The sequence below is a fragment of the Balaenoptera ricei genome, chromosome 5 (genome assembly GCF_028023285.1).
Source record: "Balaenoptera ricei isolate mBalRic1 chromosome 5, mBalRic1.hap2, whole genome shotgun sequence".
Lineage (NCBI taxonomy): Eukaryota > Metazoa > Chordata > Mammalia > Artiodactyla > Balaenopteridae > Balaenoptera > Balaenoptera ricei.
Window position 1 is genome coordinate 93,768,503 of NC_082643.1, and position 18,295 is coordinate 93,786,797.

At 38.8% G+C, this 18,295-nt stretch overlaps 1 protein-coding gene across 3 annotated transcripts in view; it reads left to right on the plus strand.

Moving 5' to 3' along the window:
- ADGRA3 (adhesion G protein-coupled receptor A3) overlaps positions 1-16,821 on the plus strand; it is a 124,659-nt gene extending 107,838 nt beyond the window's left edge. Inside the window, exons 15-20 of one of the 3 annotated variants that reach the window (XR_009503333.1) lie at positions 754-878; positions 1,951-2,074; positions 10,217-10,362; positions 12,380-12,475; positions 12,613-13,984; positions 16,176-16,821. Coding sequence is in view for 2 of the 3 variants with exons in the window: in XM_059923258.1 (XP_059779241.1) it covers positions 754-878; positions 1,951-2,074; positions 10,217-10,362; positions 12,380-12,475; positions 12,613-13,858 (1,737 nt within the window). In the remaining variant the exon portion in view is untranslated. Of the gene's footprint in view, positions 1-753; positions 879-1,950; positions 2,075-10,216; positions 10,363-11,704; positions 12,253-12,379; positions 12,476-12,612; positions 14,002-16,175 lie in introns of those variants that run through there. The other 2 variants (XM_059923258.1, XM_059923259.1) reach the window with 2 other exon arrangements.
- The last annotated feature ends 1,474 nt before the right edge of the window (positions 16,822-18,295 follow it).

The window sequence follows — 18,295 nt, forward strand, 5'->3', positions numbered from 1 at the left end:
TTGTGAACGCCTTCCCACATCCAGCTGACCTTTTTGCAGCTTTCAGAATCAGTTTAGAAAGAAAGTTTAGTGATAGGATCTGGTATTATTATTTACTGTTAACTGATCTTTGACCTCTTTGCTCCCATCACCGGGCTGGTCTTATGTTCATCAAACATTATCGTGATCTGATTGTGCATCTGAGTGCCCTGTGACTTTCAGCTCTTCAAGGGCAAGAACCATGGTTTACCACTCTGTCCCTGTGCTTTGCACCGTGTCTGGTCCATTCATATTTGCTTGAACTTGACTGTGAGAGGTTAGAGAGATCTATTTAGGCTTTATTGACTTGGAGATACTGCTGCTTTGTGCCTTATCAGCTGGTGAATGCACAGAGTGATAAGTGGGGTGAAAGAGCATCAAAAAGGATGAAGTCTGTGGTTGCCCTTCTAAATCACTGCTGTTCTCTCCCCATTACCCTCATAGGAGAGTCAGTATTCAGATTTGTAAAGCAGATGGTCCATGGTAAGACAAGAGTGTGTGTGTATGTGTATACACACACCGCATGAGTAGTTAACACATGGAAGTTAGGAGGGCAAAGTAATGTGTGAGGAAAATAGCATGAACCATAGTCCTTGAATAAAATGAAGAGATGTAAGGGCCAGAGTTCTGTTTATCAGCAGGTTTTAGTCACTGAGAAAATCTCAGTAACTAGATGTCCAGAGAAGTGCTCCTAGAATAATGCTTTCCTTTCCCCCCCCCCCCCCCCCCGCTCAGGATTTGACGGGATCTGAACTCTATACCCAGGCAGCCAATCTCTTGCACCCTGTGGTCTACACCACGGCTGTCATTCTTCTCTTCTGCCTCTTAGTGGTCATCGTCAGTTACATATACCATCACAGGTAAGAAAGAACACTTTGTGGTGAATAGAGGTCTGTGGAGTTTATTTCACATTCAATTAGGATAAAACGGAGTTTAATACCATGCTATCCTTCCAAAGTAAGGATGATTACTTCAGAACACCTACAGGCCTTCTTCACTTCATGCAATTCAAGACATAAGTAATTAGTGCCTGTGATGGTAAATTCATCTTCTACAGCACTCAGTCATTTTGCTGGGTTTGTACCTGGGAAAGAATATGGGAAGTATGTGTTGGTGGCTGGGGGGGTGGGGCATGGGGGGGAGATACGGTGGAGGCTGGTTACCTGCAGATGTGTCTCCCAGAACCAGACTGTGGTATCATTTCTGTTTTATAAATTCTTGCCTGTTGTGATATTCTTTTTTATAGACAGCATTTAAGAATGTCTGTGGCATTTAAGTGTGGGATATGGTTTTTGTTAATTGGAGGCAAAGCTACAGAAATTTTTATTTTATGGTGAGAAATAATGAACTGAAAGGATTTTCTAAGCAGAAATTCACTTTACAAGATGTTTTGCTAGAATGTATTTTCCTCTTTAAGCTGGACATATGTGACATTTCTTGATATTTAGTTAAGAAACAAGGAGATTCTGATATAAAAAAGAAAGACTTCAGCATTTCATTATGAAAGGCCAGGAAGAAATGCACTGGGCATTTAGACCATGTTATCCTAGTAAGTCAGGAAAAATAGAGATTGGCACCTTGCAGAAATCTCTGGGAAGCAAACAAGTAATCCATTTGTCATAAGACATTGTAACTAACAAAAGCCCACATATTTCTTATTATGGAGATTTTGTTTAGCCTTTAGTGGATGTAGCAGTTCCATTTGACTTGTCTTTTTTACTGTACTGCAAAGTTAAATGTTAAGAAACTGTACTGAGTGATTTCTCAAACCCTGTGTGTGTCTGTGTGCGTGTGTGTGTGTCTGATAGTATGTTTTAATAAAATGTTTAAACATTTACATTTGGCCTTTTATGAGTTGGAAATGTTAACGTGAAGATGTCCAGCTTCAAGTATACTAACCTGGGTCTTATTTTTTCCCTTTTCTTTTAACAGTTTGATTAGAATCAGTCTCAAAGGCTGGCACATGCTTGTGAACTTATGCTTTCATATTTTTCTGACATGTGTGATCTTTGTGGGAGGAGTAACTCAAACTAGAAATGCCAGCGTCTGCCAAGCAGTAAGTCAAAGTAAAAAACTGAAATGAAAAAAAATTGCTATTAGAAATTTCATGTTTCATTAACTATAAAAGGAAAATTGTTTCTTTAAAGCTTTTTTCTTTAGCTAATTAAAGTCAAACTGTATGTCACTTAAACAGTTTACCAGTATACTTCAAATTCTGAATTATCATTTCACAACTGAATATATGACTTATGGAGCTTGTCTTTTTATCTTGGGGAATTTTGTGCTACTTGTAATGCCTGTTATAATGCCAAACATTTAATTTAAAAAATTTATAAAATCCTGACTATGACTGAAAGAGAAGTGACATTTTCCGACAGTAAGATTTTAAAAATTATTTTATCTATTTATGAAAATAATAGGAATTAGAAAAAATTTTAACTGTAAGATATAAAAATGAGAAACTTTTTACATGTGGTACATATAAAGAATTTTAAAATATAATCAACTCTTAATTCCAAATAAATTATTACATATGTAGCCTTAGTAAACAGTATTTTTGCAGTGTAAGTATAAAAAATCAAAACTTTAATATGTGAATAGGAAATATGTAAAATTTTATTTATTTGCATACTGTTTTCTGTGTACATGATGGCAAGCAGTGTCACAGAGTATTGAGTTCAGACTACCTAGATTTGGATCTCAGCTCTAGTTTCCAGTGTTTCTATGGGCAGTTTATTTAACTTTTTTTAATTGCAGAAAAGCACATAATGAGATCTACCCTCTTTACCCTCTTAACGAATTTTTAAGTGTGTAGTACAGTTATTAACTATAAGGACAGTGTTGTACAGCAGATCTTTAGAACTTTTTCATCTTGCATGACTGAAACTATACCCACAGCTCAGCAACCTTCAATTTCCCTCTCCCCTCAGCTCCTGGCAGCCACTGTTCTACTTCCTGTCTCTGTGAGCTTGACTATGTCAATACTGCATATAAGTGGAATGATGCAGTATTTTTCCTTCTGTGACTGCCTTATTTCATTTAGCATAATGTCCTCAAGGTTCATCCATGTTGTAGTATGCGACAGGATTTCCTTCTTTTTTATGGCTGAGTAAATATTCCATTGTGTGTATACATCACATTTTCTTTATCTATCGATAGACATTTAGATTGTTTCCAACTCTTGGATGTTGTGAGTAACACTGCAGTGAACACAGGAATACAATTATCTTTTCTAGATCCCCATTTCAGTATGTAACATTTCTGTGTCTCAGTTTTCTCACCTGTAAATTGGGAATAATAATTGAGTTGTTGTCAGATGATGTGATTATTTATATTAAAAAAGCTGAAGTAATTTACAGGTAAATTATTTGAAAAAAATAGGAAAGTTTAGCAAAAGTGAATGTAGTTTAACATACAAAAGTTTGCTGCTAGTATGCAGAAATGCAACTGTGGGAAAACAATGAGAAGGTATCATTTATATAGTATCAAAAAATATCAAGTACTTAGAAATAATAAAAAATGTTCAAGATTTGCAGGTAAAAATTTATTATATATTAAAGAAGACCTAAATAAATGGAAAGATACACTAGGTCCAAGAATAGGAAGAGTTAAAATCAGAAAGGTGGCAGTTCCTCCTAAATTAACCTATAGATAAGAAGAGTATTTTTCATGAAACTCAATAAAATGGTCTTTGAATTTATATGAAAGTAAAGAAGAACCAAAGATAGCTAGGACACTTCTGAAAAATAGTAGAGTAGGAAGACTTCTAATGATCCAAACTTTTGAGGCTGTTGTAGTTAAAACTGTAGCTTTTGGTGTAGGGATGGATAAATTGACCAACACAGAAGAGCAAGCTTGGAAGCAGACCCACGCAGAGCTTTGGTATAAGACAGAGGTTACTTGCCTCATCAGTTGGGTAAAGACAGACCCCACTGTACAGTTTAGGGAGCTGGGGAAATCCATTTGGAAAAAGATTAAAATGGATCTATACTTCAAGCCATTTTTAAAAAGTCAACTTTGGGTAGATTAAAAACTTACAAGTCCAAACCAAAGAGTTAACATTTATATTAGAAAATAGCATAATCCTTGGGATAAGGAGGGATTTCTTAAATATGACTAGAAAGGACATACATTGAACTAAATTAAAAATAAGATCTTTTTGAAAAATTAAGATTCCTAAGGAAAGTGAAAAGACAAGTTTCAAATTAGAAGAAGCTATTCCCAATACATAACCACTGACAGAGCATTAGAATAAAAAATATATATATGTTAAAAACTGTAATCAGTGAGAATGCCACACACAGCCCCGTAGGAAAAGTGGCGAGAGTGACAGACAGCAGAGTAAACACAGGGCCAGGGTACGCCTGAAGAGATGTTCCATGGCATTGGTGGTCACGGAGATGCAAATTCAGATAGCTACCATACTATGCATTTTCTGTCAGAAAAATTAAGCCTGACAATGCCAAGTATTGAAGAACATGTGGATCCACATGTTTTATACATGGTGGGAATGTAAGTGGATGACTCCGGGAGGCTTTACCTTCTAAGGGTAAGCATTCACACACCCTGGACCCACAGTCCCACTCCTGGGCTCAGAGTGAGCTGACACACGTGGAACAGGCGTGTGCCTGTGAATATTCATAGCAGCACTCTACGCAGTAGCAGAAACCTGGAAGCAGCCCCAGTGCCGATCACTGAGAAGGTGAATGAATAAACGGTGATATTACACAAGAGTCAAAATTAATGAATTACAACCAGGCATAGCAATGTGAGTCAGTCTCAGGAATATAAGTGAAAAATTAAGTCCCGTAAGTGACATTCACCCTGATATCTTTTTTTTTTAATAAAGGTAAATGTAACTAAAATGAAACAGCACACTTTTAATGAAAATATATAAGTGCAACAAAACTGTATAAAAAAGGAAAACAAAGGAATGATAAACACAGGATACAGGGCGAATGATTACCTTGGGTAAAGGGGACCATATGGTTTGATACAGGTTTTTTTTTTTTTTTTTTTTAATTTATTTATTTATTTATTTTTGGCTGTGTTGGGTCGTTTCTGTGCGAGGGCTTTCTCTAGTTGTGGCAAGCGGGGGCCACTCTTCATCGCGGTGCGCGGGCCTCTCATTATCGCGGCCTCTCTTGTTGCGGAGCACAGGCTCCAGACGCGCAGGCTCAGCAATTGTGGCTCACGGGCCCAGTTGCTCCGCGGCATGTGGGATCCTCCCAGACCAGGGCTCGAACCCGTGTCCCCTGCATTGGCAGGCAGATTCTCAACCACTGCGCCACCAGGGAAGCCCTGATACAGGTTTTTGACAAGATCTTACTTTTTGTCTTATTGAAAGATTCTTGGACACCTATTATTAGCAATAGCTAATGAAATAACTAAATGAAGGCAGGCTGTGCTTTTGTGCTTGGCCCAATCATTAGAATGGTCATTAACCTAAGGCTGATGATTAATCCAATATTGTATTCATGAGATCCAATTGAAAGTGTGTGTGGCGCATGCGCCCATAAGATTTGTTGACAGGATTAAATGACTCAGGAGTGCCTGGCATACAGTAAATGCTCAGTTAGATGCTAGCTATTACTACTATTGTTATTGATATAATTACCTCTTAGCTGTGCAGAATATTTCCCTGTTTCAGGCCATTACTATACACCTGAAAACAACTTTGTTAGGGAGCCTATGAGAAGTTAGGTAACGGATCTCGGATCAACTTAATACGTGTACAAAAAACAGTGCTTCTCTTTTCTCAGTCTTTCTCCCCTTCTTTACCTGGCCCACTCCCACTTACTTTGTAGGTCTCAGTTTACTGTCACTGTTTCAGAGATGCAGTCCCTCCACCCCCTCCCCTCATTATCCTCTGGTGCTTATTAAAATTCCATGGTGCCTACAAAACTTTGTGATTGACTGTCGTTTACCTATTTGTTGTCTCTGGAGTCAGCTCTACAGGAGCAGGAATTATATTGATTTGATTCACCAGTGTTTATCCAAGAATCAGTGTAAGACCTGACGCATAGTAGGTGCTCAGCAGATATTGGATAAATGAACAAAAAAGGCCTCTGTTTGCTAATAGTAGAAATCATTCAACCTGGAGCTGTTTTGAGCATGAACAATTAGGAGTGTATTCAGCACACAGTGGTAGTAATAGTCTCAATTCTATCTAAAAAATATTCATTGATTTCTTGGAATAGACACATAAATTTATTTCACTGAGGAAATGAACAGAAAGAGGCCATAGTAAAGATGACTGCCTTTCATCATCCTGAATGGTATTTTATACCATTTCTAGAATGAAAAGGACAGGAATTGCACTGAGTTATTAGAGTCTCAATAACAAATGTCTGTTAGTTAAAGATTTACCCAGAAAAGCTAGGGTGGGGGATGGGCAGGTTTTATATGTTGTTTTCTTCTGTTCTTTTTTTTTTTTTTTTTAACAATGTTCTTTCCTTCCTCTATGAAAGACATAACATCATTCTTGTTATTTCTGACCCAGACATGACTTACTTCACTTTGTTATTCTAGTACTTAATTCAGTTAGTAGCCAGCTGTGTCTGCCAGAACAGCCCGTATGACTAGTTACTTAACCTAGCAGGGGCTTCATGTTTCTTGGGCGCTTCTTCTATCTCTAAAACTGAACCCTAAAGTGTCCACCTTTCACAGGCAGTTTTTGTATGTGCACATGATCGGTGTAGATTTGGCTTATCTCCCTTTTAGAGCTCACGTATTTTATGAACAGTGTGCACAGGTTCTAATACAGTTTCCTCCCCGAAGTGATTGGTGGAGGTTATTAAATGCCCCACCAGCCAGGTACTTCCCACTCTGGTTCTTTTGTCATCTGTTCTGGGTGGTGCCGTGGGCGCATTCTATAGCCTTGAACTCTCTTTTTGCAAGAGGAGCCAAAGGAGAACGGAGAAGCTGAGTGATAGAGTAGGAGGGGCTGTTGACTCAAGGTGGGAAAGGATCTGGGTTCGGGGTCGTGCTGTGCTGCTGAATAACCGCTTGAGCGTTAATTTTCTGGTCCTTGGTTTCCTTAGCTATGCAGTGAAAGGATTTGGCTGGATCTTATTTAAGTTACCTTGTTGCTCTCCCAGTTCATGATTTAATCTATTAAATATCGTGCCCGCTGACCTTCTCAGGTGTTCTCTGATGTCTTTTATCCAGAGGACCACTGCAGTGGCATGTGAGATGCATTGGGAAAGATTCAACCCATGGATATTAAGAGCTTTCTACTTGCCAGCTACTGCAAGTGTGTTATCTTAAATTTCATATTAACCCTAGGAAGTATTTCTTACTCACAGATTTTATTAGTACAGAAATTGAGTCTTAGGGAATTGAAAAAACTTGCCCCAAGTCACTAGGGCCTTTGGGTGGCAGAGGCCTGATTCAAACGACAGTCTCTTTGACTCTGTGTGTCCTGTCCCCCACCCCACCCCAATAACTGTGCTTGCCTATTTAGAGAGGACCCGCAGAGTAGAGGGGTCTACTATGAATTGCAGCCCTGCCAGTGACCATGTGACCTCTGGTGGATGATTTAACTTCCTTCAGCCTCAGTCTCCTTGTCTGTAACACCAAATGAATGGTGATGCTAAGAGGATAAAATAGAAGCATGTGCAAAATTGTCTGATACCTTTTGGGATACATAGCAGGCATTCAAAAGTGGAAGCTCTTAATTTTTATATATATTCGTATCTGACTGAGTATTAAAGATCATTTTTTGCACACTTGCTGTGCATGCCGCACTATTGTAGTTTTATTGGTGGTTAAAGATCCAATTGTTACAATGTCTGGTCTCTGGTATGTGAGCAGTGTATGGTTAGGTAACATGTATATATAAAGTGCAACTGTTGAGGATAAGTATTTTGTATCCATTTTGCAACTTTGGATATTGATGTCCTGAGGTAAGGTGACTTTCTTAAGTTCTAATCTGTTGCATTTAATGAATCATTTACATGCCCTAATGAATTAGATTATTTATTTCCAAACTGTTTACAAATTTCCCACATGTATTTCTTGTTTATTTGGAAGAAATTGTGACAGTGAGGTTATGTTTCAAGTATAGCCCAAGTGTCTGATGGAGAATAAAATAAGAAGCACCTCCCTCCTTTCAAAAGATAGGAATGCCCTCGCTGCTAGGTCTCAGTGCCTACTTTATTCTGGTTCTTGTGGAATATTCGGTGATTTGTTTATGTGACTGTTAGCAGGTGACATCAGACTCCTGAAATTCCACTATTGGTAATAATTGTTTAACTAGAAGACTTCAGTATCTTTCAGGTGTGAAAATTTCTCTGCATATTTTGAAATGCCATAAGAAACACTTCAAAATCTAAAGGTTGAGTTTTACCTCTTAGATCTAAAACAAGAAAATTCTCCATCTTGCACCTCCTATGTTGAAAGTATTTTTAACTTCTGTTTTTAAACTTATTTACAGCCCTGTCTTATTCTTTTGACCTCTGCGTCAGAGAAAACTCTAGCAACAGTAGAGTATACCATTTTGAGTCAATATCAGTGATTTGTTTTGAATGTTTGGTTTCTATGCACCAAATCCAAGTATGCTATTTTTATTTACAATATTTCGTGTGACTCCAGATAGCTCAAAGGGTTATTTTATGCTATTTGTTCCTACTTATATCTGTAAATTTTGCTTTTCTAGTGCGGTCAGTAAAACTAACGAGAACCAAGGAGCCACTTTTCTTCTTAATAAGAAGATACTCTGATGGCTCTGGTTTGGCCGGGCTGGATCCACCCTCCTAGCCCTTCCAGTCATTAAGAGGACAGGGACTGCCCTGGGCAGTGACCACCCTAGTATTTTGCCCTGCAAAATAATACCTGAGCTTCTATGTCACCACGTTTAACTGCAGATTGGTTCTCATTAATATGAGCCTTAGGCAGCAGTCTGAATGTTTCTGTTACTGACCTAGGTTTGATAATGTCAATCAATTTGATTTTCTTGAAATTGGAGAGCCATCCTTTAAAAACAAATTTTTTTCCCCCCTTGGAGCTTTTCATTAATAGGATTTTACCTGTAATCATTGTATAAGAAGAAAGAATCAAAAAGATAGTAAGTAGTTAGATAAGAAAGCTGAACTATGTCCTTTCTGCTCCAATGACCCATGTATTTATTTTTCTTAAAACAGATTTTAAACCTCTCTTAGCCCCATACATATCTTCATCTAGAATTTTATCTTTAACTGGTGTTGCTTCAAACACAGGTTACATGATAAACATGCCCCCCATCACCCCTCTGGGAAGAAACTTGGTGTCATCATTTACGTATATTTCAGTTATCCATCATTTATCAAGCACTGATTATGTCTCAGGTCTTGTGCCCATTCAGTCCCTACAAAAACCCCTAGAGATGGTTATTGATAATCCTTCCACTGTTCAAATAAGGAACATTAATTTAGGAAAGGTTGACATTATTTTCTTAAAACCATACTCCTAATAAGTAATAATAAAAATATTGCCGTATTTTTAATTGTTTATCAGGGACCAGGCGATGTGCTAAATGCTTTATATAGACTGTCCTTTTCAAAGCCTCACGGTAGTTTTATATTATTCTCAGTTTACAAATGAGGAAAACAATGCTTGAGATGTTATGCAAGCTTGCTAAGGTGCCACAAGGGGTGGATTCTTGTTTTAAAACCAGGCAAACTTGTTGATTTCAGAGCTCACTCACTTAAAATAATCAATCTGTTATATTGCTCGCTTGCCATTTTGATATATAAAAGCTCTGAATTAGAACTACTCAGGTCTCTGACTCTGTGTGCTGTGACTTTCACCCTCTAGTTACCCTTGACTTCTATATTCCTCCTTAAAACGGGCTTTAGGAACTCAACTCTAATTTATAACATAGCATCTATGAGTAACACGCCTTTGGCTTATTGTTTTCCAGGAGCGAATTCCGTGATATATTTAGAGTCATCTTGGGTATAAGTTGTAGTCTGTGGGCCTCCTAGATCCAGCTGTTGATTTGATCCTCTATTATACGTCTGTTAGAGTGCTTTCTTTGTTTCATCAGCAGGCGAAGGAATTGATCATTAGAATACACCTTCATACTGTTTTTGAGTCAGATTTTCAAAAGAAACTTACCAGTCTTTTTCATAAAGCTTACTGGCAGCTACTGTACTTTATGATTGTAAAGGGGAATTTTGTTTGTTTTAGTTCATGTATTCTTCAATCTTCTTTCTAGGTTGGAATAATTCTTCATTATTCCACCCTTGCTACAGTTCTCTGGGTGGGAGTGACAGCTCGAAATATCTACAAACAAGTCACTAGAAAAGCTAAAAGATGCCAGGATCCTGATGAGTTGCCACCTCCACCAAGACCAATGCTCAGGTATCTAATATCTTTGTGTACTGTTTTATGTTAAATGTCCATTACATCTTAAATTTAATGAAGCATGGTCATAACAAAAAATTGCTCAGTGAATTTTGGAAAGTAAAAAAAATGGACTTGTAAGCAGCCTTGCAACTGGGAGTGCTTTGTGAAGTTATGTATCCCACGTGTATTCGTTGAAGCAGTGATAACAAGCAACCTCTCCTAGAGAAAAGTTAGTTAAGAATGATCTCTGGGCCGTATCAATGGGCCATAGCAGATAAAGGGAAGAATTGAAAGAGAACATTGAAGATTCGGGGGAGAGCGGTTCTGTGGGCGGGAAGGGACAGCAGGAGTGCCGGGCCACGGTCAGATTGCAGGATGTGATTTGACACCCTTGTCAGTGGTATTAAAGGAACTGAGGGATGGCGTTTGGCCAAGAGATGGGAATCCTACCTATCCTCATGCAGCTTTCTGTTAGGTTTCTGTTAGGTTTCCTTTCTGTTAGGTGATTAAAAACAAAAAGGCAGCTTGGGCTGCAAAGCCTGTGCAGTCCCCAGTGGCCTGCAGGTACCCCCTTTGCTTTAGACAGTGCAGGCTCACCCTTTAGGATGCTCTCCTTCCCCCATGTCCTTGAGCTTAAAGAAACCCCAGCATCCCGGCCACCTGGAGGGTGGATGTGGGGCTTGCCTTGAGTCTGCTGGCCCCAGAGAGGGCGGTTTCAGTAGCATGGTAGGTGGAAGGGGCCTCATCTCACAGTAAGGTGACAAAGGTCAGGCACTTGATGGTGCTATTGTTTCCAGGGGTTTGTCACCAAAGGGAGCAAGAAAGAAGTTGGTGGTTGAGGGAAAGTTTTAGAAGATGGGGAAAACGTGAATAGACTTATAGGCTGGAAGGAAAATGCAGTGGAGAAGAAGATTTAAAGCTGCAAAATAAGGGTTATTTGATAACAGGCAGCCCCAGAGTCGGGTGGGGAAGGAGTGGCAGAGAGGAATGTGGAGCCCGAGATAAATTTGGGTGAACTGATGCCTTCTTTTCAGGTAAGAAGCAGCTATGAATTAGTATAGCAGGAAGAAGGGCAGGGTCACGGACGTTGGCCTGCCTCTAATCTGTGAAGTAGAAGACAGGGTTATAGTTTTATAGGGTAATTAGCTGTCTTTTTCAGCAATGATATCATATTGAAGGATTTTAGTACCTGTGAGCCTGACTAAGAAAAAATGTATGGAAAATGTGTTACGAATATTGCCTTTATCCAGCCAACTAGCATTTGGACTGTGTCTTTGGACCTGGCAAATGCAGAATTAAGATTGGCTCTACCCAGGGGTAGCTAGCCGGGGCAGGACGTTCCCTGTTCTCTTTTCAGAGAACTCAAAGAAGCTGCACCTCCCCGCAAAAAGTTGTTCTTCGTAGGACCAGCCACTCTGTCTCCCTCATTTCTTCCTGCACCAGCTAGTCTGTGGGAAAGGGGTCAGGAAGGGCCTGAGTGCTGCAGGACGTTGCTGGGATCCAGGTATCTTCCTTGTCCAATCTCAGCTGACTGAAGGTAAGCATACACAGCAGTAGAACATCCTGGAATATGCAGGTTTAGCCGGACATTAATAAATAAATAACGTCATTACATATTTAGTCTGAACTGTGGCACAGTAAGATCTTAAAGTCCGTTATGTAGTGGACTAACTTTCTGCTTCATCAGCTGAATCTAAAAGAAGCCCCATTCCCCCAAAAGAAAAAAGTATAAACTAAAGCCCTACCTGTAGTAGCTTACTGTTACTTTGCCTGTCCACAGGGTGGCAGAAGCTGATCAGCTTTCCTTAACTCAGAAAACTTACGCTTTCTTTAAAAAAAGACATCCAAAATAAATAAAAACTTTAAAAAGTGTTATTGTTAACAAACCAGCCTTTAAATGTTAACCTTCAATGCATTATTGGAATAGTAATGAATCTTGAAGGAATAACTTCTGCAGTACTGAGATACTGTGATGTATCCACCTTAATAAATTGGATTGATGTGCTGTTATTTCCATCACTACCCTTTGTAGGTTTTACCTGATCGGTGGCGGTATACCCGTTATAGTTTGTGGCATAACAGCGGCAGCAAACATCAAGAATTACGGTAGTCGGCCAAATGCGCCCTAGTGAGTATTTAGTGTTCTCTGCGTACCTGAGTCGATTGCTTCTCTTCTGTTGCCTAAGCACTAAAGTTTACTACAGTTTCTTAAACACTTTGTTGACATATGTAGCATCTGAGCTGGTTCACCATTTTCTTTCCTAGCTGCTGGATGGCATGGGAACCCTCCTTGGGAGCCTTCTACGGGCCTGCCAGCTTCATCACTTTTGTAAACTGTATGTACTTTCTAAGCATATTTATTCAGTTGAAAAGACACCCTGAGCGCAAATACGAGCTGAAGGAACCCAGTGAGGAGCAGCAGAGGCTGGCAGCCAACGAAAATGGCGAAGTAAATCATCAGGATTCCCTGTCTCTCTCCCTCATTTCGACGTCAGCCCTGGAAAATGAGCATACTTTCCATTCTCAACTTTTGGGAGCCAGCCTTACCTTGCTCTTATATGTCGCTTTGTGGATGTTTGGGGCCTTGGCTGTTTCTTTGTATTACCCTTTAGACTTGGTTTTTAGCTTCTTTTTTGGAGCCACGTGTTTGAGCCTCAGTGCGTTTATCGTGGTTCACCATTGTGTCAACAGGGAGGACGTCCGGCTCGCGTGGATCATGACTTGCTGCCCGGGCCGGAGCGCGTACTCGGTCCAGGTCAACGTGCAGCCCCCCAGCTCCAGTGGGCCGAGCGGGGAGGCCCCCAAGTGCACCAACAGCAGCACAGAATCTTCATGCACAAACAAGAGTGCATCGAGCTTCAAAAACTCCTCCCAGGGCTGCAAATTAACAAACTTGCAGGCTGCTGCAGCTCAGTGCCATAGCAACTCTCTACCTTTGAAGAACGCCACACCTCAGCTTGACAATAGTCTGACAGAGCATTCGATGGACAATGATATTAAAATGCATGTGGCGCCTTTAGAAGTTCCATTTCGAACAAACGTACACTCAAGCCGCCATCATAAAAACAGAAGTAAAGGGCACCGGGCCAGCAGACTCACAGTCCTAAGAGAATATGCCTATGACGTCCCCACGAGCGTGGAAGGCAGCGTGCAGAATGGCCTGTCGAAAAGCCGGCCGGGCAGTAATGAAGGACACTCTCGGAGCCGAAGGGCTTACTTAGCCTACAGAGAGAGACAGTACAACCCTCCCCAACAAGATAGCAGTGATGCTTGTAGCACACTTCCCAAAAGCAGCAGGAATTTTGAAAAGCCCGTTTCAACTAGTAGTAAAAAAGATGCATTAAGGAAGCCAACTGTAGTTGAACTTGAAAGTCAGCAGAAGTCTTATGGCCTCAACTTGGCCATTCAGAACGGACCAATCAAAAGCACTGGGCAGGATGGACCCTTGCTGGGTATGGATAGCACTGGCAATGTGAGGACTGGATTATGGAAACACGAAACTACTGTGTAGCATTGGTGGGCTTCCTGGGCAGAAATCCATATAAACTGTGATACTCACATTCCTTTAAGCTATGAACATGTAAAAACCGACTGTTTACAGCCAACTTAGGGATTCAAAAGAATTTTGAATAAACTTGTAAGTTTTGGATTTTATGTATTTTATATCCCCCACGTGTTGCTTTTTTATGAATTTTGAAAAAAAAAACCAAAAAACCCTCTAAAAAAAAAAAAACCCTCTAAAAACCCTATGGTGCTTGTTTTAGTTGTCAAAGCACCAGCAGGACATTTTGGGAATCTGAAATGTAATTTTCTTGGGATCTGTAATATCTACTTAACGTTTCAGGCTTGTATGTAATACAATAAATAGGTGTTTGTCATTGTGTCAATCTTATATTTTTACATTTCAGGAGCATTTAGTGCTATTTGAATGAAGTTTGTGCATTGGGATAGTTTAATGAGAATTATACATGTATCAGCTATCAGAGTTTTACATGATTAGCTCCACTGATGGCATATAAATCAAAGAGCTTTTGGATTGTTGTATTTTATAAATACAGTTTTTTAAATGCTGCAAGTTTTTTTTTTTTTTAATCTCACAGAATTTTTTTTGAAAATGGAGATGCCTGAAAAGCTTTTCCTAAATTGCATTACTTTTGCCCATCTTATTAATACTATTTTTGATTTTTTTGTGGCTTTTCAGTGGTTTATATTTGGGTTTACTTATTCTTTTTTTTTCCCCCCAGCACGTTATTTCTGTTTTAATTGAAATATAATTGACTTATTATATTAGTTTCAGGTGTACCACATAGTGATTTGTTTGATATTTTTATACTTTATGAAGATAGTAATCACCACGGTAAGTCTAGTTACCATCCGTCATTATACAAAGTTCTTAAAATATTTATGACTCTGTTCCCTATGCTGTACGTTGCATCCCCATGACTTAATTATTTTATAACTGGAAGTTTGCCTCTTCATCCCCTTCCCATATATGAACGTAAATGAAGAGGTGTCATACAAGGTTCACGTTCACTTATTTTGGATTCTTCAATATTGGCTCCTATCTGTTGGCTGTTACTTTGTTCTTAAACAGATGAAGTTCCTCAGGTTCATGCTAAAGTTCTAATTTTTAAATTCCGCTCTAAGGGCAAAAACAGGTCTGATGCAAAAGTTATCGTTGGTCAGTGATGCACTGCAGTCCTTATCTATCTCCTGTCTCCAGGCTTACTGGGGTCCTTTCCGGGAAAGTTAGATCGGGTCTGCCCTGGCTCCTTTGTGCATTCTCTTCTCTCCGATATGCAAGTCAACGCCTGAAAAGATTGGCACAGCTTAGATCTGTTTTTGGCAGTAGTCTCAAGGTTTGAATCAGATCAGATTCAAAATATATATCCAAGAAATGCTAAAGTCAAGCTTGATAAACCTCAAAATCTGAGCAATTTACTGCTTACTTAGAGTAATTCTCAGAGATGATACCAGGCGATCACACATTATAGTGTAAGTGTTCACTTTTCATTGGGTTACTGCATTAGAAGTTATTTTGCTTCACAATAATAAAACTGGTGGTTCTAGTTAAGCCTTTTGTTAGGTGTTGTTTTAAAGGCATTCTTTTTGGTGGAGGAAACAAGGCAATTAAGTAGATAGATCTGGCACCTGTACATTTAACTACCTCCTGGCCTAGGGTCTCCAGGTAAGTTGATATATATGTGCAGGATGATGTTTAGAAATGACCAAGACAAACTAATGAGGAATGGAGTAAATAATTCTTTTTTTTAATTGTTACTGTTATTTAAATTTTGCTCTGTTATTTTGCAGTACATCATTCCAATGTTTAATCTGTTTCTTTGACCCGTAGGTCAAATAGAAAAAGAACTTTGTTCTTCTGCTTTTTCCTACTTCCACAGGAAGTGAGGGCTTTCTCTTCTTGGAAATGTTCACCCTTCAGTAAGCATTTATTAATTTAAACAGAGCTTCTTGTAGGTAACAGAAGGAAAAGAAGCCTGGGACTGGTAGAGTTGGGGATTGGAAAGAAATCAAATATTTGGAATAAAATGAAGATTCCACTAAAAATATTCAGAGTGTTTTGATATACAAAGCATAGTTGATGAGTGATGACTTGATGCATTATATTCTTAGTATTTGAATTGAAATTTGATGTTTGTGAATAAGAAGTGAATAAAACATTGCATCCTTCCCATATTTGTCTTTTATAATCTATGGCTTGTTGCTAGTTGAGGTTTCTCTGTTTTTCATAGAATCATAAACTCTTAAGATATGTTTCAGTTTTCTTAAAAATCGGTTCATTCATTTTCCTCATTTTAAATTTTCAGCAACTGAGGCTCAAAGAGTTTCTTACCTGCTGAAGTACCAGCAGGTTATGCCACATCCAGGACCAGGTCCATGTTCTCTGATGCCACGGCCGCTGTGCTTTGATTGCTTCTCTGAAGGCAAGCACCCGTGCTCTTCACAGTGTCTATTATGTATAATTTTACTAAACTTTATTCTCATCCTGGTTATTTTGAGTTTTGTTTTGTTTTAAATTTCATTTATTTATTTATTTTTGGCTGCGTTGGGTCTTTGTTGCTGCACGCGGGCTTTCTCCAGTTGCGGAGATCAGGGGCCACTCTTTGTTGAGTGTGCCAGCCTCCCATTGCGGTGGCTTCTCTCGTTGCGGAGCACGGGCTCTAGGCGCACAGGCTTCAGCATTTGTGGCACGCGGGCTCAGTAGTTGTGGTACGTGGCCTCCAGAGAGCAGGCTCAGTAGTTGTAGCTCACGGGCCCAGTTGCTCCGTGGCTTGTGGGATCTTCCCAGACCAGGGATCCAACCCATGTTCCCTGCATTGGCAGGCGGACTCCTAACCACTGTGCCACTAGGGAAGTCCCTATTTTGAGTTTTAATTTCATAATGAGATATAATTGGTCATATTCTACTTAAGGAAACACACATGATTTATTCCATGAAAGTTTTTCTTTAAATCAAGCTGTTATATACTATGTAATGTGTGTAATATGCACACTTTATATATATATATAATGATGTTATATGCTAATCTATTTTTAGGTAACAATTAGAAATTAGGTTTGTGTATGAGTATTTTTTGTGATTTATATACATGTGTAAAAGTATGTTAATATTTCAGGTTGTAAATAGGTGGCAACTAATTTCTAAATCTCAGGCTATTTTGCACGTGTAACTTAATGTAACTCTACATCCATGTTCACTGTTTATCTAAATTGGTATAATATAAACAGATGGCAATTTATGTGTAGATGCTAAGGTTTAGATTGTGTTTATTATTGAGAAGTAACAATGTTAAAACCTTTAGGCCTGTGTATTTCAGGCATTGAGTTCAAATACCCAAACTGAAGTTGGTTGAGACCATAAAAAATGAAGAAGTAAAAAAATTAGCTGAATGCATTTGATGCAGGAATTAAACTAAATCATCAAGTTAAGTGTTGCATACAACAGCAATCCGAAATTTAAAACAAATGTTAATTTTGTTTTTCCTTTCACATTCCCAGAATCATTCAATTACTTTAATATTCACTTCAGTGCTCTTAGCTAAGAAATGATTTGATTATTTATAACTACTTAACAATATTTCCCGAACTTAAGTCATTTTATCACTTACGCCAATTTTGCTGTATTTTCCCTAAATTTATATTAATACTGTCATATGGATCAACTCACTTGTTTTCCCACTGAAATGTAAGTAGTAATAAAACCAATAGATTTATTTGTATAAATAAAGCAAACTCTTCAAGGAGAAATTTGTAACTTTATAAATTTGTTAGTAATAAAAATCTTTGACTATATGTTGCTTGGTTTTAGACAAAGATGAAATAGCAATCAATAAGATTTTTTTTAAGTTTTGGTATTAATTGAATTTTCTTCCCAACCTACCTACGGGTCTCCAGTCTAGAACCATGTCTTTATATTGGCCATTAGAGGCTCATAGCCAGTGGTAATACTGGAATACTGGAGGCATCAATTGAGGAACACAAGTTGAGTATTAACTTAATCACTGTAGGTTAATGAGTCCTGTCTTTCTACCTTCCCTGGTGTACCCAGCTCTGTGTGGGATGAAGTCTCAGGCAGCCTCTGGTCATAGGTTTTTTTCAGCATCTTTTCACCGTGGATGTCATTGACTCAGAGGTGGATACTGAGTGTGAACTGACAGGACCATAATATTAAGAACCCCCCATTTGTATAGTCAGCAGTGGACCGCTACCTTTGCTTATAGAGTTTGATGCTTAGAATTAGCTTAGAACTTGTTTAACGAAGTTTTGCTTCATTCTGTTTGAAACATGTACTGTCCTTCTGTGTCATGTATATAAAATGGTAGAAGGAAAAAGAGTTAAATTCCGTTGTATGCTGCTGCCATCTAGTTTGAGCCTATCTGATGAAGGCTTTTATTTACCAGAGTATTCTAAGTATATTCAAAAAGTT